The sequence below is a fragment of the Coregonus lavaretus genome (assembly GCF_964263955.1).
Source record: "Coregonus lavaretus genome assembly, chromosome: 30".
In the NCBI taxonomy this organism is placed as follows: domain Eukaryota; kingdom Metazoa; phylum Chordata; class Actinopteri; order Salmoniformes; family Salmonidae; genus Coregonus; species Coregonus lavaretus.
The window spans coordinates 17,496,775-17,521,838 of NC_140017.1; the positions used below are offsets into that span (position 1 = coordinate 17,496,775).

A 25,064-nucleotide genomic window follows, 5' to 3' on the forward strand; every position below is an offset into this window, starting at 1 on the left:
GATTTATTTATTTTCCTGGCTATAGCACCCAATATTTTACATACAGCAGGTTTTTAAAGGACCAAAGACTTTTGTCTGCGTCGTATTTTCATTTTTGCCATGGAAAATATCACGATACTGCTATCGCCACAGCCCTAATCTTAATCCTGTTGTTGTTGAAATGTGTAAACAGGATGTCACCCCAATGTGTATGATGTCATATTGCTAAAGCTGCCAGCAATAGTCTACCAGATAGCTACAATCTGTGGTCTGTGTTTCAGTATCCTGTATCAGTGGTTAGGGGAAACCCACATACAGGGTCAGATGTTATTTTAACAGCTAGCTAGCTACCTGGCAGTCCAGTGTTCCTCCCAGGCTGTCGGCGGTGGGGGCCTGCAGCAGTTCCCAGGTGCCACCCTTGTCGAAGGTGATTACGGAGCTCATGTTGTCCTCGCTGAGTGAGCCATTGATGAGCGTGGCCACAAAGACGCCGCGCAGACCATCCACACGGTGCAGGTCAGCAAAGGGCTCGTTGGCAAAGTACCTGGGATGAAACACACACACAGGCACACGCACACATACACACACACAAATGCACATACACACACAGGCGCAGGTACACAAACACAGACAGATGCACATACATACACACACACACACACACACACAAACACACAGACATGATTAGCATCTATAACAACACAGTATCACGTTCAATGCATCTTGTGACTATGTTGGCCAAAGGAAACACGTGGTCTGCTCGTGTATTAAGGCCGCCTCACTATCAAGAAGCAATCAAGCTACTCTCACAACACAACTCCTGGCAGCTAGAGACGTGCTGGGAACCCAGTCATTTGACTAATTATAGGCCCTGGTCACTGGGATGTAAACATTTAAACACATGCAAAGGCCCTGCTGTTGTTTACCAACACTGAGGAGAAAACACACACACATGCTGACTCATTGTGGTCACAAGGAATGCACACCAGGAGGTCCCCCAGTGCTGGCATGATCAGACGTAGCACTGATCGAACAGCCTCCTCTCATCTCTCCTTCAAAATAAATCAAGTTGGGTGGGTGCGCTTGATCAAGGTGGGTATACTTGATCCAAGGATGTGTGTACTTGATCAAGGTGAGTTCTGTTACGTTTGTTCCTAGCAAGACACTATAGATCTCAGAAGGTAGCCTACTAATTAGGCTGCCTTAACTGTGAGTCACTTCAGTATATTGCAGACTTGGGTTCAAATAGAACTGGTTTTCTTTTAAATGCTTTGGGAGATTGATTGAGCCTGCCTGGAGTGTCAGATGGGCAGGGTTTGCAGTTTTAGGACTTTCCTTTTGATTCTGTTGTGTCAGGTAAGCTCAATCAAGGGCAGCTTAAGTATTTGAGAGATACCAATACTATTTGAACCCAGATCTCAGATCATCGTTGCTTAGTAGAACACTGCAGTGTTTCCAAAACTCTTCCTGGGGGATACACCAAAGGGGTGCACATTTTGGTTCTAGCCCAGCACTAACAAGCCACTAATCACGGTGATAAGTCAATTAGCTGAATCTAATGATTTAGTGCTGGGCTGGAACAAAAATGTGCAACCCGTGATTAGTTATAGATCAATCAGGTGGGTTAGTGCTGGGCAGGCCTGAAACAAAAATGTGCAACCCGAGATTGGTTGATTAGGTCAAATAGAGGAAGCAGGTGTGTAAGTGCTGGCCTGGAGCAAAATTGTGAAACCCCCCACCCCACCCCCACAGTAGAGTATTGAGAAGCACTAGGACTAGGAACACTGTGCCTACCTGATGAGGGTGTTGCTGCCTGAACCCCCTGGGCTGTAGTATAGAACATTCTCCAGGGACAGGGAGAAGGACAGGCCCTGCGTGTCTGAGATGTACAGGTGGGTGACGTTGTTGACGTGGTTGACGCAAACAAACACCTGGTCCTCCGAGGCATCAGCGATGTAATACTCCTGCAGGAGAAGAAGAGAGACATTGAGCAGTTTTCCTTATTTGTGTAGGGCATTATCAAGGAAAAATAGGTGTGATTCTCTCACAACTAAAAGCTGACGATTGTAATTAAACTTTTATTACACAAAAAACATGTTCATTTTTAAGATAAATAGTGTCATGGAATTAACAGCTTTTTACTGTGAGTGGAGTGTCACGCCTTACAGTATTTTCTGTGATTGGTCTTGTGATTTCTGACTCATGTTGAGTTGTCAACGACATACTAGCTACAGTTGAAGTCGGAAGTTTACATACACCTTAGCCAAATACATTTAAACTCAGTTTTTCACAATTCCTGACATTTAATCCTAGTAAAAATTCCCTGTCTTATGTCAGTTAGGTTCACCACTTTTTTTTAAGAATGTGAAATGTCAGAATAATAGTAGATAGAATGATTTATTTCAGCTTTTATTTCTTTCATCACATTCCCAGTGGGTCAGAAGTTTACATACACTCAATTAGTATTGGTAGCATTGCCTTTAAATTGTTTAACTTGGGTCAAACGTTTCGGGTAGTCTTCCACAAGCTTCCCACAATAAGTTGGGATGGTGTTCTTCGGATTGCAGCCCCCTTTTTTCCTCCAAACATAACGATGGTCATTCTGGCCAAACAGTTTCATCAGACCAGAGGACATTTCTCCAAAAAGTACGATCTTTGTCCCCATGTGCAGTTGCAAACCGTAGTCTGGCTTTTTATGGCGGTTTTGGAGCAGTGGCTTCTTCCTTGCTGAGCGGCCTTTCAGGTTATGTCAATATAGGACTATTTTTACTGTGGAAATAGATACGTTTGTACCTGTTTCCTCCAGCATCTTCACAAGGTCCTTTGCTGTTGTTCTGGGATTGATTTGCACTTTTCGCACCAAAGTACGTTCATCTCTAGGAGCCAGAACGCGTATCCTTCCTGAGCGGTATTACGGCTGCGTGGTCCCATGGTGTTTATACTTGAGTACTATTGTTTGTACAGATGAACGTGGTACCTTCAGGCATTTGGAAATTACTCTCATGGATGAACCAGATTGTGGAGGTCTACAATTTTTTTCCTGAGGTCTTCGCTGATTTCTTTTGATTTTCCCATGATGTCAAGCAAAGAGGCACTGAGTTTGAAGGTAGGCCTTGAAATACATCCACAGATACACCTCCAATTGACTCAAATGATGTCAATTAGCCTATCAGAAGCTTCTAAAGCCATGACATAATTTTCTGGAATTTTCCAAGCTGTTTAAAGGCACAGTCAACTTAGTGTATGTAAACTTCTGACCCACTGGAATTGTGATACAGTGAATTATAAGTGAAATAATCTGTCTGTAAACAATTGTTGGAAAAATTACTTATAATAATATGCCATTTAGCAGACGCTTTTATCCAAAGCGACTTACACTTGTGTCATACACAAAGTAGATGTCCTAACCGACTTGCCAAAACTATAGTTTGTTAACAAGAAATTTGTGGAGTGGTTGAAAAACAAGTTATGACACCAACCTAAGTGTGTGTAAACTTCCGACTTCAACTGTACATAGCATAGTTATAGCATTTCATTACAAACACATTTCCCAGTTTCTCAACGATACAGTGACAGGTTTGTTCTCTAGACTAGGAGTCTACTAGGAGCCACAGAGAGGATGTTTTGGTGTGGCGAAGCACGCCTGGAGACTCACTGTGATTGGGTGGCGGGTCATAAACTGGGCGGCTTTCATTGGCTGGCGGTTGTAGGACACCCACAGCTGGATGGACGACGGTTCATGGCTCCCCAACAAAGTCTGGAACCAACAGATGTACCATTAATCAATCAATCAATCAATAAGAAACACAAAGAGCCATGGAGGTGGCTTAATGTCTACCTCCTAATTAATGTGACAAAATTATTATAGAATCTGCTAATATTAAAGGACCCCCTCCAGAGAAAGTTGACACCACTATTTCAACATAATTTCCCCTCCTAGAGAGGGAATGCACATTTAGGTTCCACCTTTGAAGAATGACGAAGGCTACTTACACATATTCACAAATTGGGTGTGGAAATGTCCACGTGGAGTTGATAAACATCAGCAAATAGGGCACTGACAGCTGTCAGTGTAGCTAGCTAGCATGCTAACCTTATCTAGCTAGATAATGTTCTGTTGCATTTTTTTTTTTTTACCAGGCCTATACCAAAGCTTTCTCACAGATGGAAACCACTGGCCTATCTTCGACTTCACCACAGATGGAAACCCCTGGCCTATCTTCGACTTCGCCATCTATTGTTATCTTCAAAGTTTTGGCATCTTCCATAAATTGCGGCCGCGAATCCGCCATAGAAAGGGTTAGAAAGAATAAGATGAAGCTCCGGTAATATGGACAACTATTGAAAGATAGCTAATATGCGTTTTTTCTACACTGTAATGGACATGATGTAACCTTTGGTAGAAGGTAGGCTGCTGGCAGGCTTTGGCTGCGGTACAGCAAAGCTAATCAGCCTGTGCTCATGGTTCTCACAGGGGAAGTGAAATGATAGGCTACAATGACTTTGCTCATGATCATGCACACTGCAAATGACATGTACCTATAATTTCCTTTAATTTTCTTTCTAGATAGCTAGAAACCACAAGTGTCTGACGTTATACCAATCAAAGCAGTGGAGCGTGTAGGGAGGCAAAACTTTAGTGGTCAAAACCATTCATCTTGGGGCGACGGGGGGAGCGGGTTTGCAAAATGATATATCACGCAATTCCAACATTTATAAAATGGTCGGATACAGTGGGGAAAAAAAGTATTTAGTCAGCCACCAATTGTGCAAGTTCTCCCACTTAAAAAGATGAGAGAGGCCTGTAATTTTCATCATAGGTACATGTCAACTATGACAGACAAAATGAGGGAAAAAAATCCAGAAAATCACATTGTAGGATTTTTAATGAATTTATTTGCAAATTATGGTGGAAAATAAGTATTTGGTCACCTACAAACAAGCAAGATTTCTGGCTCTCACAGACCTGTACTTCTTCTTTAAGAGGCTCCTCTGTCCTCCACTAGTTACCTGTATTAATGGCACCTGTTTGAACTTGTTATCAGTATAAAAGACACCAGTCCACAACCTCAAACAGTCACACTCCAAACTCCACTATGGCCAAGACCAAAGAGCTGTCAAAGAACACCAGAAACAAAATTGTAGACCTGCACCAGGCTGGGAAGACTGAATCTGCAATAGGTAAGCAGCTTGGTTTGAAGAAATCAACTGTGGGAGCAATTATTAGGAAATGGAAGACATACAAGACCACTGATAATCTCCCTCGATCTGGGGCTCCACGCAAGATCTCACCCTGTGGGGTCAAAATGATCACAAGAACGGTGAGCAAAAATCCCAGAACCACACGGGGGGACCTAGTGAATGACCTGCAGAGAGCTGGGTCCAAAGTAACAAAGCCTACCATCAGTAACACACTACGCCGCCAGGGACTCAAATCCTGCAGTGCCAGACGTGTCCCCCTGCTTAAGCCAGTACATGTCCAGGCCCGTCTGAAGTTTGCTAGAGTGCATTTGGATGATCCAGAAGAGGATTGGGAGAATGTCATATGGTCAGATGAAACCAAAATAGAATTTTTTGGTAAAAACTCAACTCGTCGTGTTTGGAGGACAAAGAATGCTGAGTTGCATCCAAAGAACACCATACCTACTGGGAAGCATGGGGGTGGAAACATCATGCTTTGGGGCTGTTTTTCTGCTAAGGGACCAGGACGACTGATCCGTGTAAAGGAAAGAATGAATGGGGCCATGTATCGTGAGATTTTGAGTGATAACCTCCTTCCATCAGCAAGGGCATTGAAGATGAAACGTCGCTGGGTCTTTCAGCATGACAATGATCCCAAACACACTGCCCGGGCAACGAAGGAGTGGCTTCGTAAGAAGCATTTCAAGGTCCTGGAGTGGCCTAGCCAGTCTCCAGATCTCAACCCCATAGAAAATCTTTGGAGGGAGTTGAAAGTCCGTGTTGCCCAGCGACAGCCCCAAAACATCACTGCTCTAGAGGAGATCTGCATGGAGGAATGGGCCAAAATACCAGCAAGTGTGTGAAAACCTTGTGAAGACTTACAGAAAACGGTTGACCTGTGTCATTGCCAACAAAGGGTATATAACAAAGTATTGAGAAACTTTTGTTATTGACCAAATACTTATTTTCCACCATAATTTGCAAATACATTCATTAAAAATCCTACAATGTGATTTTCTGGAATTTTTTTTCTCATTTTGTCTGTCATAGTTGACGTGTACCTATGATGAAAATTACAGGCCTCTCTCATCTTTTTAAGTGGGAGAACTTGCACAATTGGTGGCTGACTAAATACTTTTTTCCTCCACTGTATACAGTTGAAGTCGAAAGTTTACATACACTTTAGCCATATACATTTAAACTCAGTTTTTCACAATTCCTGACATTTAATCCTAGTAAAAATTACCTGTCTTAGGTTAGTTAGGATCAACACTTTATTTGAAGAATGTGAAATGTCAGAATAATAGTGGAGCGAACGATTTATTTCAGCTTTTATTTATTTCATCACATTCCCAGTGGGTCAGAAGTTTACATACACTCAATTAGTATTTGGTAGCATTGCCTTTAAATTGTTTAACTTCGGTCAAACGTTTCGGGTAGCCTTCCACAAGCTTCCCACAATTAGTTGGGTGAATTTTGGCCCATTCCTCCTGACAGAGCTGGTGTAACTGAGTTAGGTTTGTAGGCCTCCTTGCTCGCACACGCTTTTTCAGTTCTGCCCACAAACGTTCTATAGGATTGAGGTCAGGGCTTTGTGATGGCCACTCCAATACCTTGACTTTGTTGTCCTTAAGCCATTTTGCCACAACTTTGGAAGTATGCTTGGGGTCATTGTCCATTTGGAAGACCCATTTTTGACCAAGCTTTAACTTCCTGACTGATGTCTTTAAATGTTGCTTCAATATATCCACATAATTGTCCTTCCTCATGATGCCATCTATTTTGTGAAGTGCACCAGTCCCTCCTGCAGCAAAGCACCCCCACAGCATGATGTTGCCACCCCTGTGCTTCACGGTTGGGATGGTGTTCTTCGGCTTGGAAGCAACCCCCTTTTTCCTCCAAACATAATGATGGTCATTATGGCCAAAGAGTTCTATTTTTGTTACATCAGACCAGAGGACATTTCTCCAAAAAGTACGATCTTTGTCCCCATGTGCAGTTGCAAACCGTAGTCTGGCTTTTTTATGGCGGTTTTGGAGCAGTGGCTTCTTACTTGCTGAGCTGCCTTTCAGGTTATGTCGATATAGGACTCGTTTTACTGTGGATATAGATACAGTGAGGGAAAAAAGTATTTGATCCTCTGCTGATTTTGTACGTTTTCCCACTGACAAAGAAATGATCAGTCCATAATTTTAATGGTAGGTTTATTTGAACAGTGAGAGACAGAATAACAACAAAAAAATCCAGAAAAACGCATGTGAAAAATGTTATAAATTGATTTGCATTTTAATGAGGGAAATAAGTATTTGACCCCCTCTCAATCAGAAAGACTTCTGGCTCCCAGGTGTCTTTTATACAGGTAACGAGCTGAGATTAGGAGAACACTCTTAAAGGGAGTGCTCCTAATTTCAGTTTGTTACCTGTATAAAAGACACCTGTCCACAGAGGCAATCAATCAGATTCCAAACTCTCCACCATGGCCAAGACCAAAGAGCTCCAAGGATGTCAGGGACAAGATTGTATACCTACACAAGGCTGGAATGGGCTATAAGACCATCGCCAAGCAGCTTGGTGAGAAGGTGACAACAGTTGGTGCGATTATTCGCAAATGTCAATCTCCCTCGGCCTGGAGCTCCATGCAAGATCTCACCTCGTGGAGTTGCAATGATCATGAGAACGGTGAGGAATCAGCCCAGAACTACACGGGAGGATCTTGTCAATGATCTCAAGGCAGCTGGGACCATAGTCACCAAGAAAACAATTGGTAACACACTACGCCGTGAAGGACTGAAATCCTGCAGCGCCCGCAAGGTCCCCCTGCTCAAGAAAGCACATATACAGGCCCGTCTGAAGTTTGCCAATGTACATCTGAATGATTCAGAGGAGAACTGGGTGAAAGTGTTGTGGTCAGATGAGACCAAAATCGAGGTCTTTGGCATCAACTCAACTCGCCGTGTTTGGAGGAGGAGGAATGCTGCCTATGACCCCAAGAACACTATCCCCACCGTCAAACATGGAGGTGGAAACATTATGCTTTGGGGGTGTTTTTCTGCTAAGGGGACAGGACAACTTCACCGCATCAAAGGGTGTGGCATCAACTCACCCGTCAAATCTTGGGTGAGAACCTCCTTCCCTCAGCCAGGGCATTGAAAATGGGTCGTGGATGGGTATTCCAGCATGACAATGACCCAAAACACACGGCCAAGGCAACAAAGGAGTGGCTCAAGAAGAAGCACATTAAGGTCCTGGAGTGGCCTAGCCAGTCTCCAGACCTTAATCCCATAGAAAATCTGTGGAGGGAGCTGAAGGTTCGAGTTGCCGAACGTCAGCCTCGAAACCTTAATGACTTGGAGAAGATCTGCAAAGAGGAGTGGGACAAAATCCCTCCTGAGATGTGTGCAAACCTGGTGGCCAACTACAAGAAACGTCTGACCTCTGTGATTGCCAACAAGGGTTTTGCCACCAAGTACTAAGTCATGTTTTGCAGAGGGGTCAAATACTTATTTCCCTTATTGAAATGCAAAAATCAATTCATAACATTTTTGACATGCGTTTTTCTGGATTTTTGTTGTTGTTATTCTGTCTCTCACTGTTCAAATAAACCTACCATTAAAATTATAGACTGATCATGTCTTTGTCAGTGGGCAAACATACAAAATCAGCAGGGGATCAAATCTTTTTTCCCCTCACTGTACTTTTGTAGCTGTTTCCTCCGGTATCTTCACAAGGTCCTTTGCTGTTGTTCTGGGATTGATTTGCACTTTTCGCTCCAAAGTATGTTCATCTCTAGGAGCCAGAACACGTCTCCTTCCTGAGCGGTATGACGGCTGCGTGGTCCCATGGTGTTTATACTTGCGTACTATTGTTTGTACAGATGAACGTGGTACCTTTAGGCGTTTGGAAATTGCTCCCAAGGATGAACCAGATTTTCCCATGATGTCAAGCAAAGAGGCACTGAGTTTGAAGGTAGGCCTTTAAATACATCCACAGGTACACCTCCAACTGACTCAAATGATGTCAATTAGCCTAAAGCCATGACATAATTTTCTGGAATTTTCCAAGCTGTTTAAAAGGCACTGTCAACTTAGTGTATGTAAACTTCTGACCCACTGGAATTGTGATACAGTGAATTATAAGTGAAATAATCTGTCTGTAAACAATTCTTGCTTTACTTGTGTCATGCACAAAGTAGATGTCCTAACCGACTTGCCAAAACTATAGTTTGTTAACAAGTAATTTGTGGAGTGGTAGAAAAACAAGTTATAATGACTCCAACCTAAGTGTATGTAAACTTCCGACTTCAACTGTATGTGTGTATATGTATGTGTGTATATGTATGTATGTGTTGTTTATGTATGTATGTATGTATGTATATGTATATATATATAGCTCAAGGAAAAAATTAAGAGACTACTGCACATTTTTCTTAAATCAGCATCTCTACATGTATGACAGCCATTCCATTCCAGTGTCTGTTGAATTCCAACACAGGCACACCTCATTCTACTGAATTAGGTACTGATTAGGTGATCACCTGAACCAAAATCTTATTTAACGAGGAACTGCTGTGGTCATCACTATCCTCTTGCAATAGGACCAGCTGGATGGCAAAAACAGTGCTAATAGTACCTCAAAAGTAATATTAATCAAAAAATAACTATTGACCATGTCAAAAGAGTTGAAAAGGAAAGTTGTGAGTGAGGAAAATAAGGGTTAAATTCTGGCTTTACTGGCAGAGGGATACAGTGAGCGTCAGGTTGCTTCCATCCTTAAAATTTAAATGATGGTGGTTCATAAGAACAAGTTCAAGCAGCAGACATTGGGGACAACAAAGCTACAGACCGGCAGAGGGCGAAAATGACACTCTACTGACCGGGATGACCGCCAACTCATTCGAATGTCACTCAATAACCGTAGGATGACATCAAGTGACCTACAAAAAGAATGGCAAACGGCAGCTGGGGTGAAGTGCACGGCGAGGACGGTTCGATACAAGCACCTAGGGGCAGGGCTGAAGTCGTGCAAAGCTAGAAAAAAGCCCTTCATCAATGAGAAGCAAAGAAGAGTGTCACGCCCTGGCTCTGGGGACTCTAGTATGTTGAGCCAGGGTGTGAGTTTTCATTTGTTTTTCGTTCTAGTTTTGTAGTTCTATGTTGGCCAGTGTGGTTCTCAATCAGAGGCAACGTGTATCAGCTGTTGCTTGTTGTCTCTGATTGGGAACCATACTTAAGCAGCCAGTTTTCCCACAGTGTTTGTGGGATCTTGTCCTGTGTAGGTTTGTGTTTTGCACTTTTGGACGTCACGTATCGATTTGTTGTTTTTGTTCGTGTAATCATTATTTAATAAATATGTTCACCTTCCACGCTGCGCCTTGGTCCTCTGTATCCGACGATCGTGACAGAAGATCCCACCAACACTGGACCAAGCAGCGTGTCCAGGAGCCAGCGCCGGAGGTATCGCTAAAGGACATCAACCTCGACTGGGCCTGGCCCACGGGGAGGAGAGGCCCCCAGAATTTTTTTTGGGGGGGGGCTCACGCCGTGGACGACGGGGCAGCAGGAGGCCGCGATAGAGCGGTCCAGCGGGTTTGCAGAGGAGGCCACCAGGTTAAGGGGGCCACTGGTCACAGAGGAGAGGGAAAGTGTAGAGGCACGGCGAGAGGTACTGGGGTGTGTTACCAGTCCGGTCCGGCCCGTTCCTGATCCCTGCGTAGGGCCAGTGGTGTGTGTCCCCAGTACGGTCCGGCCTGTTCCTGTTCCTCGCATCGAGCCTGTGGTGCGCGTCGTCAGCCCGGCCCGGCCTGTTCCTGCTCCACGCACCAAGCCTATGGTGCGCATCGTCAGCCCGGTTCGGCCTGTTCCTGCTCCACGCACCAAGCCTATGTTGCGCATCGTCAGCCCGGTTCGGCCTGTTCCTGCTCCCCACACCAAGCCAGTGGTGTGCGTCGTCAGTCCGGCACAGCCCGTGCCTGTTCCACCGGTGCCTGGTTCGGCACCGGTCAGCTGCTCCACGCCGGAGCTAGAGCAATCCGCTCCACCGGTGTTCAGTCCAGCTCCGGCCAGCAGGGTCAGACCGGACCAGGGGTACTTTGGGGGGTTGGAAAGGGAGTGGGAATCATGCCCGGAGCCGGATCCGCCGCCAAGGCGGAGTGCCCACCCGGTCCCTCCCCTGTGGTGTTTGGTTGGCGCGGCCGGAGTCCGTGCCTTTGGGGGGGGGTACTGTCACGCCCTGGCTCTGGGGACTCTAGTATGTTGAGCCAGGGTGTGAGTTTTCATTTGTTTTTCGTTCTAGTTTTGTAGTTCTATGTTGGCCAGTGTGGTTCTCAATCAGAGGCAACGTGTATCAGCTGTTGCTTGTTGTCTCTGATTGGGAACCATACTTAAGCAGCCAGTTTTCCCACAGTGTTTGTGGGATCTTGTTCCGTGTTGGTTTGTGTATGTAACCAGGGACGTCACGTTATCGCTTTGTTGTTTTGTTCGTGTGATCATTATTTAATAAATATGTTCGCAAATAACGCTGCGCATTGGTCCTCTGTTCCCGACGATCGTGACAAAGAGCCAGGCTGAGGTTTGCAAAAGAGGATTGGACCGTAGAGGACTGGAGTAAGGTCATCTTCTCTGATGAGTCCAATTTTCAGCTTTGCCCAACAACTGGTCGTCTAATGGTTAGACGGAGACCTGGAGAGGCCTACAAGCCACAGTGTCTCGCACCCACTGTGAAATTTGGTGGAGGATCAGTGATGATCTGGGGGTGCTTCAACAAGCCTGGAATCTGGCAGATTTGGCTTTGTGAAGGACGCATGAATCAAGTCCATATTATGGCAAGAACAGCTCAAATAAGCAAAGAGAAATGACAGTCCATCATTACTTTAAGACATGAAGGTCAGTCAATACGGAACATTTCAAGAAGTGCAGTCGCAAAAACCATCAAGCGCTATGATGAAACTGGCTCTCATGAGGACCGCCACAGGAAAGGAAGACCCATAGTTAGCTCTGCTGCAGAGGATAAGTTCATCAGAGTTACCAGCCTCAGAAATTGCAGCCCAAATAAATGCTTCACAGAGTTCAAGTCACAGACACATCTCAACATCAACTGTTCAGAGGGGACTGTGTGAATCATGCCTTCATGGTCGAATTCCTGCAATGAAACCACTACTAAAGGACACTAATAAGAAGAAGAGACCTGCTTGGGCCAAGAAACACGAGCAATGGACATTAGACCGGTGAAAATATGTCCTTTGGTCTGGAGTCCAAATTTGAGATTTTTGGTTCCATCCGCCATGTCTTTGTAAGACACGGTGTGGGTGAACGGATGATCTCTGCATGTGTAGTTCCCACCGTAAAGCATGGAGGAGGAGGTGTGATGGTGCTTTGCTGGTGACACTGTCTGTGATTTATTTAGAATTCAAGACACACTTAACCAGCATGGCTACCACAGCATTCTGCAGTGATACGTCATCCCATCTGGTTTGGGCTTGGTGGGACTATCATTCGTTTTTTAACAGGACAATGACACAACACACCTCCAGGCTTTTTAAGGGCTATTTTACCAAGATTATGGAGTGCTGCATCAGATGACCTGGCCTCCACAATCCCCCGACCTCAACACAATTGAGATGGTTTGGGATGAGTCAGACGGCAGAGTGAAGGAAAAGCAGCCAACAAGTGCTCAGCATATGTGGGAACTCTTTCAACACTGTTGGAAAAGCATTCCAGGTGAAGCTGGTTGCGAGAATGCCAAGAGTGTGAAAAGCTGTCATCAAGGCAAAGGTTGGCTATTTGAAGAATCTCAAATATAAAATATATTTTGATTTGTTTAACACCTTTTTTGGTTACTACATGATTCCATATGTGTTATTTCATAGTTTTGATGTCTTCACTATTATTCTACAATGTAAAAAATAGTAAAAATAAAGAAAAACCCTTGAATGAGTAGGTGTGTCCAAACTTTTGACTGGTAGTGTACATACATATACAGTGGGGAGAACAAGTATTTGATACACTGCCGATTTTGCAGGTTTTCCTACTTACAAAGCATGTAGAGGTCTGTAATTTTTATCATAGGTACACTTCAACTGTGAGAGGCGGAATCTAAAACAAAAATCCAGAAAATCACATTGTATGATTTTTAAGTAATGAATTTGCATTTTATTGCATGACATAAGTATCTGATACATTAGAAAAGCAGAACTTAATATTTGGTACAGAAACCTTTGTTTGCAATTACAGAGATCATACGTTTCCTGTAGGTCTTGACCAGGTTTGCACACACTGCAGCAGGGATTTTGGCCCACTCCTCCATACAGACCTTCTCCAGATCCTTCAGGTTTCGGGGCTGTCGCTGGGCAATACGGACTTTCAGCTCCCTCCAAAGATGTTCTATTGGGTTCAAGTCTGGAGACTGGCTAGGCCACTCCAGGACCTTGAGATGCTTCTTACGGAGCCACTCCTTAGTTGCCCTGGTTTTGTGTTTCGGGTCGTTGTCATGCTGGAAGACCCAGCCACGACCCATCTTCAATGCTCTTACTGAGGGAAGGAGGTTGTTGGCCAAGATCTCGCGATACATGGCCCCATCCATCCTCCCCTCTATAAGGTGCAGTCGCCCTGTCCCCTTTGTAGAAAAGCATCCCCAAAGAATGATGTTTCCACCTCCATGCTTCACAGTTGGGATGGTGTTCTTGGGGTTGTACTCATCCTTCTTCTTCCTCCAAGCACGGCGAGTGGAGTTTAGACCAAAAAGCTCTATTTTTGTCTCATCAGACCACATGACCTTCTCCCATTCCTCCTCTGGATCATCCAGATGGTCATTGGCAAACTTCAGACGGGCCTAGACATGCGCTGGCTTGAGCAGGGGGACCTTGCGTGCGCTGCAGGATTTTAATCCATGATGGCGTAGTGTGTTACTAATGGTTTTCTTTAAGACTGTGGTCCCAGCTCTCTCCAGGTCATTGACCAGGTCCTGACGTGTAGTTCTGGGCTGATCCCTCACCTTCCTCATGATCATTGATGCCCCACGAGGTGAGATCTTGCATGGAGCCCCAGACCGAGGGTGATTGACCGTCATCTTGAACTTCTTCCATTTTCTAATAATTGCGCCAACAGTTGTTTACTTCTCACCAAGCTGCTTGCCTATTGTCCTGTAGCCCATCCCAGCCTTGTGCAGGTCTACAATTTTATCCCTGATGTCCTTACACAGCTCTCTGGTCTTGGCCATTGTGGAGAGGTTGGAGTCTGTTTGATTGAGTGTGTGGACAGGTCTCTTTTATACAGGTAACGAGTTCAAACAGGTGCAGTTAATACAGGTAATGAGTGGAGAACAGGAGGGCTTCTTAAAGAAAAACTAACAGGTCTGTGAGAGCCGGAATTCTTACTGGTTGGTAGGTGATCAAATACTTATGTCATGCAATAAAATGCAAATTCATTAATTAAAGATCATACAATGTGATTTTCTGGATTTTTGTTTTCGATTCCGTCTCTCACAGTTGAAGTGTACCTATGATATAAATTACAGACCTCTACATGCTTTGTAAGTAGGAAAACCTGCAAAATCGGCAGTGTATCAAATACTTGTTCTCCCCACTGTATATATACATTTTCTATACTGACTAGCTAAAAAATAAGTGAAAATGGACAAATTATCTAATGGATTATGATAATTTTCTGGTTTAAAAAAAAAAGTGCCAGTGCAAAAACAGAGATTTGTCCATAAACTTGTTTTAATTTCCTCCATGGCTCAGGCAGCCAAGTGAACACAAGGCTGTTTGGCACATCTCAGTCGCAAAGAGGAATAACTTTGCAGCTATTTCTGAATAATAAACAATGCCATGCTTGTGGGTGGTAACATTTAAATAAAACCGAGCCCTGAAACAAAACGTAGGCTGAAAATAATTTGTATATCATATCATAGGAAAAGACACCGCAGTCACAAGGATTTGCACGAAATGGGCAGTTTCGATTTGTCACTTCAAGCCCAAATATTTCATACTTTGACTAAAACTATGACTTATTGACTTAAATCTTTGTGCAACATCATGGGTAAGCTCTGGCCATCGCCTTTCAGCTCAAAAAATTGGATTTCTTCTGGTGTGGCCTGTGTGCTTTTAGAGACTCAAGTGATGAATCGATCTGTACTGTCGGGCGGATTGTAAACTCAGTGGGCCAATGAGAACAATCAAATGCCAAATCTCATTGTTATGACAGCGAGTCCACTTTGTTCAAGGGAGGAGGAGAAGGGGCTGTAATCTTTAATGAATTACAAGCAGGAAGACCAAAGCGCCGTGTTCGCCGCCCGTCGTCCTCCGGATCCCCAGAGACCTGAGACGCTGGTTACATCCATATGGCACCCTATTCCCTACAAAGTGCACTACTTTTGACCAGAGACCAATAGAGCCCGGTCAAAAATAGTGCACTAAATAGGGAATAGGGTGCCTTTTGAGCCGCAACCAGTGATGCGTCTCCTCTTACGTGTCAGTCTTGCAACACAGACACCATGTGATCTGCCTCCCGGGGATTGGCTAGGCTAGGCTCACTACTCAGTGCTCACTTCAGCAGAATGGGACCCCTAACTGCCTGTCTGGCCTTCTGCCCTCCCATAACAACTCTAATATGAATATTCTCTTCATTAAAAGCTGCAGGCAATAAATGTCAAGCATGTACACTCTTTATTAGATATGCCGAATACACAGCCTGATATGATTCTATTTGTAGTTATTTAAGCATGCATGCACGCACACACACACACACACACACACACCGATTAATAAAAGCATCTTAACCGAGCTGGAACAAAACAATATCGTAAAATATGAGTACAAAGGACAGTGTTAACATCATAGAGCAGCCAACAGTTCTGTGGAAAAGAGATGGAAATCCCACCATGATGATAACAATGAAGAGGACAGATGGCTTCGGTCTGATGGGCCACACACAGACAACCACACAGACAACCACACACACACACACAGACAGACAGACAGACAACCACACACACAGACAGACAACCACACACAGACAGACAACCACACACACAGACAGACAACCACACACACAGACAGACTACCACACACACAGACAGACAACCACACACACAGACAGACAACCACACACACAGACAGACAACCACACACAGACAGACAACCACACACAGTCACACTAGTGGTGCACAGTTGGAAAGCAGGCAGCCAATAAGAGCGCCAGAGCATTACAGGCAGTCTCATTCACCGCATAGGACGGCAATCAGGTTTATGGCATCATCTTGGATTAACAGAGAGCGCCCTCAAAGCAGCCAATAAATAAAAACAAACAAAACATGCGCACACACACACACGCACTGAGAGCTTCCACAGTTCCCCCACTGCTGACTGATGGATCTAGGCAAGCATTCATGTCAGGTAGTCCGTCTTTTCCTTGATGACCCAGCAGGCGCAACACAGTGACTCCCTGTTCCCTGAGACACAATGTGCTTTCCTGCCTGTGTGTGAGTCTGTCTCACCTCCCCTGTGAATGCCTGGGTCCTCACAGTGCTATTCAACCTATTGATTTATCTATGTTGCTGTTAACGTTCCGTCTCCGTGACACAGTCTGCCGTGTTCTGAAAGCTAAGCAGCCACAACAACACAATGTGGGCATGGAAAATTCCAAGGGGAGAGAAACTTAGTCTCGGAAAAGACTACTGCTTCAATGACAGCAGGCCAGGGGGGTCATTTCAACCACAGTAGCTTGACTGGCTTCCATGGCTGAAAAGAAGTCTGACGTTCTGTGGAAAATTGATTTTATCCATCAGGGATTCAAATCAAACCTTGCTTTAACAATTGTATGGTGTCTTAACGATCCATCCAACTATCATTAAATTATTATTAAGTCATTATGAAGTGTCATTACGTTAATATAAATACCAGGAACAGATAAATACTGAACATCATGAGTAGCATTCTTACTTGAATTGATTCACCTTTACATATTCATAAGAAGTATACACCTTGAGCAGTCTAGCTGCTCAGAACAGAAGCACTGTGCTTGCAATGCAAATTATGATATTTGGATAACCCTCCCTCCCTTTTCATGTTCTGTATCTAAACCAATAAACTAGAAGAACTGTTGAGGGGCACATGAAACCCTGTCCTCTCCAGTCCTCCTGCAGAGCCGAGCCTATGGGAGCTGTCTTTGTGGTTCTGTTTGTTTATCCAGCCAGGAGGTAGCTGTTAATCTGAGAGACATAGAGCCATTTCCCAGACCTCCCATTGCTTTTAAGTGGCATGTTTATCTCCTCCCTCCCTCTCTCCCACTGGACATATCACATTGTTTTTTTACGGCGAAGTGCCCTGTGTGTGTGTGTGTGTGTGTGTGTGTGTGTGTGTGTTTGTGATGCATCACACATTGCAGTGGGAGCTGGGGAAATGTGGGGTTTGGCATCACACGTTAAGGAAGAAAGTAAAGTACTACTACAGCGTTAAAGGGCCATCGCAACCAATATGGCTGCCAAAGGAATAAAGCTATGTTTGGTTCTCTGGGTGTCGCAACACTTAAATCTCTTTTTACAGGGAAAACCGAGGTCCAAACAGCAGCTTAACTAGGCATTGCAATCTCCCATTCAATGTTGTTGTTGGTCTGCTCTATGCCGTTATGGTACATTAAACATGTTGGGGGTATTGACGCATCAGGGATAGCACAGGCAGCCATTTGATAAGGAAGACCTTGATCACTGAGACACCTTGCAAATAAGAAGGAAATGTGTCAAAAAGCTATCTGTTAAGAAACCCCTTATTGACGTCCATTTATAATAATTAAGCCAGTTATCTTCCGGAGGACTATGGAGTTAAGGGAAGGAGTAGAGGTCTTAAGGTCTGATTATGAATTATTCTCAGGGATATATATTGTCAGGCCTGGGATAAAACCCTGCGTTTCTGGGGCTTTAATTAGCCTAAACAGCTCTGTGCTGCCAAAAGCTTGTGATATTCATTATGGTAATCCTATTAGCCCCAGCCAAATATATTAGTAGGGGCTGGGTAGTGGGTATGACTAGAGAGACGGGTGAGAGTGAGTGAGAGTGACAAGTTAGCGTTGACTGGGCTGCTAATGCTCTGTGACCGGGCTGAGTCGCTGAGCGTTTCACATGCTCACTGCTCAACCGTATCCAAGGGTTAGGTCAGGCTGTGGGGTCAGACAGGGCAACTGTAGTCGTTAAAAAAAAAGAAACCTAAGCGCCTAAGCTAATGCTGCAAAGATATGACAATGGAGGCTCTTAGATAGGAACTAACATAGCCTTATATTTATTATTTATTAAATGTAAGGCTCTGGTGATTAATGTAACCACATTCACTGAGTGTACAAAACATTAGGAATACCTGCTCTTTCCATGACAGACTGACCAGGTGAATCCAGGTGAAAGCTATGATCCGTTATTGATGTCACTTGTTAAATTCACTTCAAATCAGTGTAGATGAAGGGGAGGAGACAGGTTAAAGAACTATTTTAAAGCCTTGAGACAATTGAGACATGGATTGTGTATGTGTGCCATTCAGAGGGTGAATGGGCAGACAAAAGATTGAAGTGCCTTTGAACAGGGTATGGTAGTAGGTGCCAGGCGCACCATTTTGAGTGTGTCAAGAACTGCAACTCTGCTGGGTTTTTCACGCTCAACAGTTTCCCGTGTGTATCAACAATGGTCCACCACCCAAAGGACATCCAGCCAACCTGACACAACTGTGGGAAGCATTGGAGTCAACATGGGCCAGCATCCCTGTGGAACGCTTTTGACACCTTGTGGAGTCCATACCCCAACGTATTGAGGCTGTTCTGAAGGCAAAAGGGGATGCCACTCAATATTAGGAAGGTGTTCCTAATGTTTTGTACACTCAGTGTAGTTTACCATAATTTGCCTATTTTTGATTCATGTGAATGGTGTTGTTGATTAACAAACTACAGTCCAACCATTCGTTTCTGTTTAGCCTTTTGTATTTAGCTTCATTACCATCTATAAAAAACAATCCAAATCTACAATGGAAGTGGGAAAATCACTTTCTACGAGTGGAAATATGAAATGATATGGCTTGGGATACAATTCTAGACACAAAAAAAAAAAAAAAAACACACCGTACTATCTTTGGCTATGGAACAAATCAGCCCATTGGGAATAGCAACAGTGTACTTGAGACTGCAGCATATGGCTGCACCGGGCAACAGAGTCCTGATGAGTGTGTGCATGTGTGGTTATTGAAACCCCAGGGATACCAAGCCACAACTTCATTAACAGCACATAGATCAATCATGTCTGACTAGCTGCACTCTCTGGCCCCGACCAACAGGAGTGCAGTTGGCCAACAGGTTGGTTGGGTCAGCAGACGAGACACAACATAAGCCATGTCGCTGTTCTGGCAATCTGAGCGACCCACCTCAGTATATGCTCGCCTCAATGGAGATCGTCATAGTAGTGCATTCTGTTACATGGAAATGTGTAGTTAAAGTGTGCTAGCCTTACTCAAAAGGAGTAGGGATGACTTTATGAAATATGCTTGTAGCTGTGAATGTTAAGTCAATTGATTTGTAAGAGACTGATATGAATAAAGATATGGTAGTTACAATGTACAAACATTCACAATACCCAATGTGCATATTTATAGGGGTTCAAGAATGCATATTTCGTCAAGGTTGCACAAGCTAAGCCATAGCGCAAATTGTCAGAACCTCAGCTCTCCACTCAGTTTGCCCCAACCAGCCCTCCTCTGCAATTGTATTTTCAGTCTCTCCCTTTCTCCATTCCCCTACCATTATTCCATGCTCACTCAAAGGGCAGTCGTGTGTTTGTGTGTGTGTGTGTGTGTGTGTGTGTGTGTGTGTGTGTGTGTGTGTGTGTGTGTGTATAGTAACGCCAGGATTCAGATATGTGTGTTCGGCCATGGCTGTTTAACAACACAGCGTTGACTGCAGTGAGTCTGCGTGGTTATTCAGGGCTAGGCCTGAGTTTGCACAGACAGGAATCCTTACCCGTAATTGGCTCAGAATAGACACTATTTTTTCAGCCTAGTTTTGATGGGATCAGTATGTATCAGACCACATTAACCCTGTGTTCCACAGTACATGACATGGCCCTTCTCTCCAGTCTCCACATTGCGTACACAGTAATAAATATTCCTCTTTTCAAGGAGGGGTCAATGATTCAGTTCCTCTTTCATTGTATGATGCTTTATTGGGCTGCATGCACTCACGCAAAGAACACTGGATATTTGTGAAACAGATTCACAGTCGTGAAAAGGGCACGACAAAACCTATTCCCCCTAAGGAGACTGAAAAGATTTGGCATGGATCCTCAGATCCTCAAAAGGTTCTACAGCTGACTGGTTGCATCACTGCCTGGTATGGCAACTGCTCGGCCTCCGACCGCAAGGAACAACAGAGGCCAAGCTTCCTGCCATCCAGGACCTCTATACCAGGCGGTGTCAGTGGAAGGCCCTAAAAATTGTCAAAGACTCCAGCCACCCTAGTCACCCAAGCGGTACGGGAGCGCAAAGTCTAGGTCCAAGAGGCTTCTAAACAGCTTCTACCCCCAAGCCATAAGACTCCTGAACATCTAATCAAATGGCTACCCAGACTATTTGCATTGCCCCCCCCATCTTTTACGCTGCTGCTACTCTCTGTTTAGTATCTATGCATTGTCACTTTAATAACTCTACCTACATATACATACAGTTGAAGTCAGAAGTTTACATACACCTTAGCCAAATACATTTAAACTCAGTTTTTCACAATTCCTGACATTTCATCCTAGTAAAAATTCCCTGTCTTAGGTCAGTTAGGATCATTTATTTTAAGAATGTGAAATGTCAGAATAATAGTAGAGAGAATGATTTATTTCAGCTTTTATTTCTTTCATCACATTCCCAGTGGGTCAGAAGTTTACATACACTCAATTAGTTTATTTATTTCACCTTTATTTAACCAGGTAAGCCAGTTGAGAACAAGTTCTCATTTACAACTGCGACCTGGCCAAGATAAAGCAAAGCAGTGCGATAAAAACAACAACAACAACACAGAGTTACATATGGAATAAACAAAACTTACAGTCAATAACACAATAGAAAATCTATATAAAGTGTGTGCAAATGTAGTAAGTTATGGAGGTAAGGCAATAAATAGGCCATAGTTCAAAATAATTACAATTTAGTATTAACACTGGAGTGATAGATGTGCAGAAGATGATGTGCAAATAGAGATACTGGGGTGCAAATGAGCAAAATAAATAACAATGTAAATAACAATATGGGGATGAGGTAGTTGGGTGGGCTAATTACAGATGGGCTGTGTACAGGTACAGTGATCGGTAAGCTGCTCTGACAACTGATGCTTAAAAGATAGTGAGGGAGATAAGTGTCTCCAGCTTCAGAGATTTTTGCAGTTCGTTCCAGTCATTGGCAGCAGAGAACTGGAAGGAATGGCGGCCAAAGGAGGTGTTGGCTTTGGAGATATACCTGCTGGAACGCATACTACGGGTGGGTGTTGCTAAGGTCAACAATGAGCTAAGATAAGGCGGAGATTTGCCTAGAAGTGATTTATAGATGACCTGGAGCCAGTGGGTTTGGCGAAGAATATGTAGTGAGGGCCAGCCTACGAGAGCGTACAGGTTACAGTGGTGGGTAGTATATGGGGCTTTGGTGACAAAACAGATGGCACTGTGATAGACTACATCCAATTTGTTGAGTAGAGTGTTGGAAGCTATTTTGTAAATGACATCGCCGAAGTCAAGGATCGGTAGGATAGTCAGTTTTACGAGGGCATGTTTAGCAGCATGAGTGAAGGAGGCTTTGTTGCGAAATAGGAAGCTGATTCTAGATTTAACTTTGGATTGGAGATGATTAATGTGAGTCTGGAAGGAGAATTTACGGTCTAACCAGACACCTAAGTATTTGTAGTTGTCCACATATTCTATGTCAGACCCGCCGAGAGTAGTGATTCTAGTCGGGCGGGCGGGTGCAAGCAGCGTTCGATTGAAGAGCATGCATTTAGTTTTACTAGCGTTTAAGAGCAGTTGGAGGCCACGGAAGGAGTGTTGTATGGCATTGAAGCTCGTTTGGAGGTTTGTTAACACAGTGTCCAATGAAGGGCCAGATGTATACAAAATGGTGTCGTCTGCGTAGAGGTGGATCTGAGAGTCACCAGCAACAAGAGCGACATCATTGATATACACAGAGAATAGAGTCGGTCCGAGATTTGAACCCTGTGGCACCCCCATAGAGACTGCTAGAGGTCCAGACAACAGGCCCTCCGATTTGACACATTGAACTCTACCTGAGAAGTAGTTGGTGAACCAGACGAGGCAGTCATTTGAGAAACCAAGGCTATTTAGTCTGCCAATAAGAATGCGGTATTGACACAGTCAAAAGCCTTGGCCAGGTCAATGAAGACGGCTGCACAGTACTGTCTTTTATCGATCGCGGTTATAATATCGTTTAGGACCTTGAGCGTGGCTGTGGTGCACCCATGACAAGCTCGGAAACCAGATTGCATAGCGGAGAAGGTACGGTGGGATTCAAAATGGTCGGTGATCTGTTTGTTAACTTAGCTTTCAAATACTTTTGAAATGAAGAGCAGGATGGATATAGGTCTGTAACAGTTTGGATCTAGAGTGTCACCCCCTTTGAAGAGGAGGATGACCGCGGCAGCTTTCCAATCTCTGGGGATGTCAGGCGATACGAAAGAGAGGTTGAACAGGCTAGTAATAGGGGTTGCGACAATTTCGGCTGCTAATTTTATAAAGAAAGGATCCAGATTGTCTAGCCCAGCTGATTTTTTAGGGTTTTGCAGCTCTTTCAGGATATCAGCTATCTGAATTTGGGTGAAGGAGAAACGGGGGGGGGGGGGTAGCCAGGTGGAAAGCATGGCCAGCCGTGGCAAAATGCTTATTGAAATTCTCAATTATCGTAGATTTATCGGTGGTGACAGTGTTTCCTAGCCTCAGTGCAGTGGGTAACTGGGAGGAGGTGCTCTTATTTTACATGGACTTTACCGTGTCCCAAAACTTTTTGGAGTTAGTGCTACAGGATGCACATTTCTGTTTGAAAAAGCTAGCCTTTGCTTTCCTAACTGATTGTGTATATTCGTTCCTGACTTCCCTGAAAAGTTGCATATCGCAGGGGCTGTTTGATGCTAATGCAGTACGCCACAGGATGTTTTTGTGCTGGTCAAGGGCAGTCAAGTCTGGGGTGAACCAGGGGCTATATCTGTTCTTAGTTCTGAATATTTTGAATGGGGCATGTTTATTTAAGAAGAACATCCAGGCATCCTCTACTGACGGAATGAGGTCAATATCCATCCAGGATACCCGGGCCAGGTCAATTAGAAAGGCCTGCTCGCTGAAGTGTTTTAGGAAGCGTTTGACAGTGATGAGGGGTGGTCGTTTGACCGCGGACCCATTACGGACGCAGGCAATGAGGCAGTGATCGCTGAGATCCTGGTTGAAGACAGCGGAGGTGTATTTAGAGGGTAAATTAGTCAGGATGATATCTATGAGGGTGCCCATGTTTACGGATTTAGGGTTGTACCTGGTAGGTTCCTTGATAATTTGTGTGAGATTGAGGGCATCTAGTTTAGATTGTAGGATGGCCGGGGTGTTAAGCATATCCCAGTTTAGGTCACCAAGCAGTACGAACTCTGAGGATAGATGGGGGGCAAGCAATTCACATATGGTGTCCAGGGCACAACTGGGGGCTGAGGGGGGTCTGTAGCAAGCGGCAACAGTGAGAGACTTATTTCTGGAAAGGTGGATTTTTAGAAGTAGAACTCAAACTGTTTGGGCACAGACCTGGATAGTATGATAGAGCTCTGCAGGCTATCTCTACAGTAGATTGCAACTCCGCCCCCTTTGGGAGTTCTATCTAGACGGAAAATGTTGTAGTTCGGGATGGAAATTTCGGAATTTTTGGTGGCCTTCCTAAGCCAGGATTCAGACACTGCTAGAACATCAGGGTTGGCAGAGTGTGCTAACGCAGTGAATAACTAAAACTTGGGGAGGAGGATTCTGATGTTAACATGCAAGAAACCAAGGCTTTTACGGTTACAGAAGTCAACAAAATGGGCCTGGGTTAACCTCTACATCACCAGAGGAACAGAGGAGGAATAGAGTAAGGATACGGCTAAAGGCTTTAAGAACTGGTCTTCTAGTGCGTTGGGTACAGAGAATAAAAAGGGGCAGATTTCAGGGCGTTGTAGAATAGATTCAGGGCATTAAGTACAGACAAGGATATGGAAGGATATGAGTACAGTGGAGGTACACCTAAGCATTGGGTAACGATGAAAGAGAGAGCATCACTGGAGGTACCGATTGAGCCGGTCTCTGCGTGTATGGTTGGATGGGACAAAGGAGCTCTCTGAGGCTGGTTAAGTGGGACAGGGGGCTCTACAGTGAAATAGTACAATAAGAACTAACTCACAGCAATAGGCTAGGCATATTGACATGCGAGAGAGGCATAACGCAATCACAGGTGTTATTCGAGAGGGCTAAGACAACAACTGGTAATGGCGACGAAAGTTTGGGCTGAGGCTAAACAGATAAACAGGAAAGGGTACCGTGTAAAGAGGTAGGCGGCAGGTAGCTTAGTGGCTAAGAGCGTTGTGCCAGTAACCGAAAGGTCGCTGGTTCTAATCCCCGAGCCGACTAGGTGAAAAATCTGTCGATGTGCCCTTGAGCAAGGCACTTAACCCTAATTGCTCATGTATTTCGCTCTGGATAAGAGCGTCTGCTAAATGACTAAAATGTAAATGTAAATGTAAAGGAACAGTCCAGCAGGCATCAGCTGTGTAGCTGAGTGATCATAAATGTCCAGTGAACAGCAATAGGTAAGTCCGGGAGCAGTTCGTAGGCTGCTACAGCACAGGCGAGCAGGAGGCACGGCTGTTGATTGCGCGTGCTAGCGG

General features: G+C 44.5%; 1 protein-coding gene across 1 annotated transcript in view; it reads right to left on the minus strand.

Moving 5' to 3' along the window:
* Positions 1-25,064, minus strand: part of sorl1 (sortilin-related receptor, L(DLR class) A repeats containing) — an 86,079-nt gene that overhangs the window by 33,347 nt on the left and 27,668 nt on the right. The window contains exons 7-9 of the mRNA XM_084148002.1: positions 3,635-3,736; positions 1,774-1,943; positions 331-523 (exon numbers count right to left, since the gene is read on the minus strand). Of these exons, the coding sequence (XP_084004128.1) occupies positions 331-523; positions 1,774-1,943; positions 3,635-3,736 (465 nt within the window). The remainder of the gene's footprint in view (positions 1-330; positions 524-1,773; positions 1,944-3,634; positions 3,737-25,064) is intronic.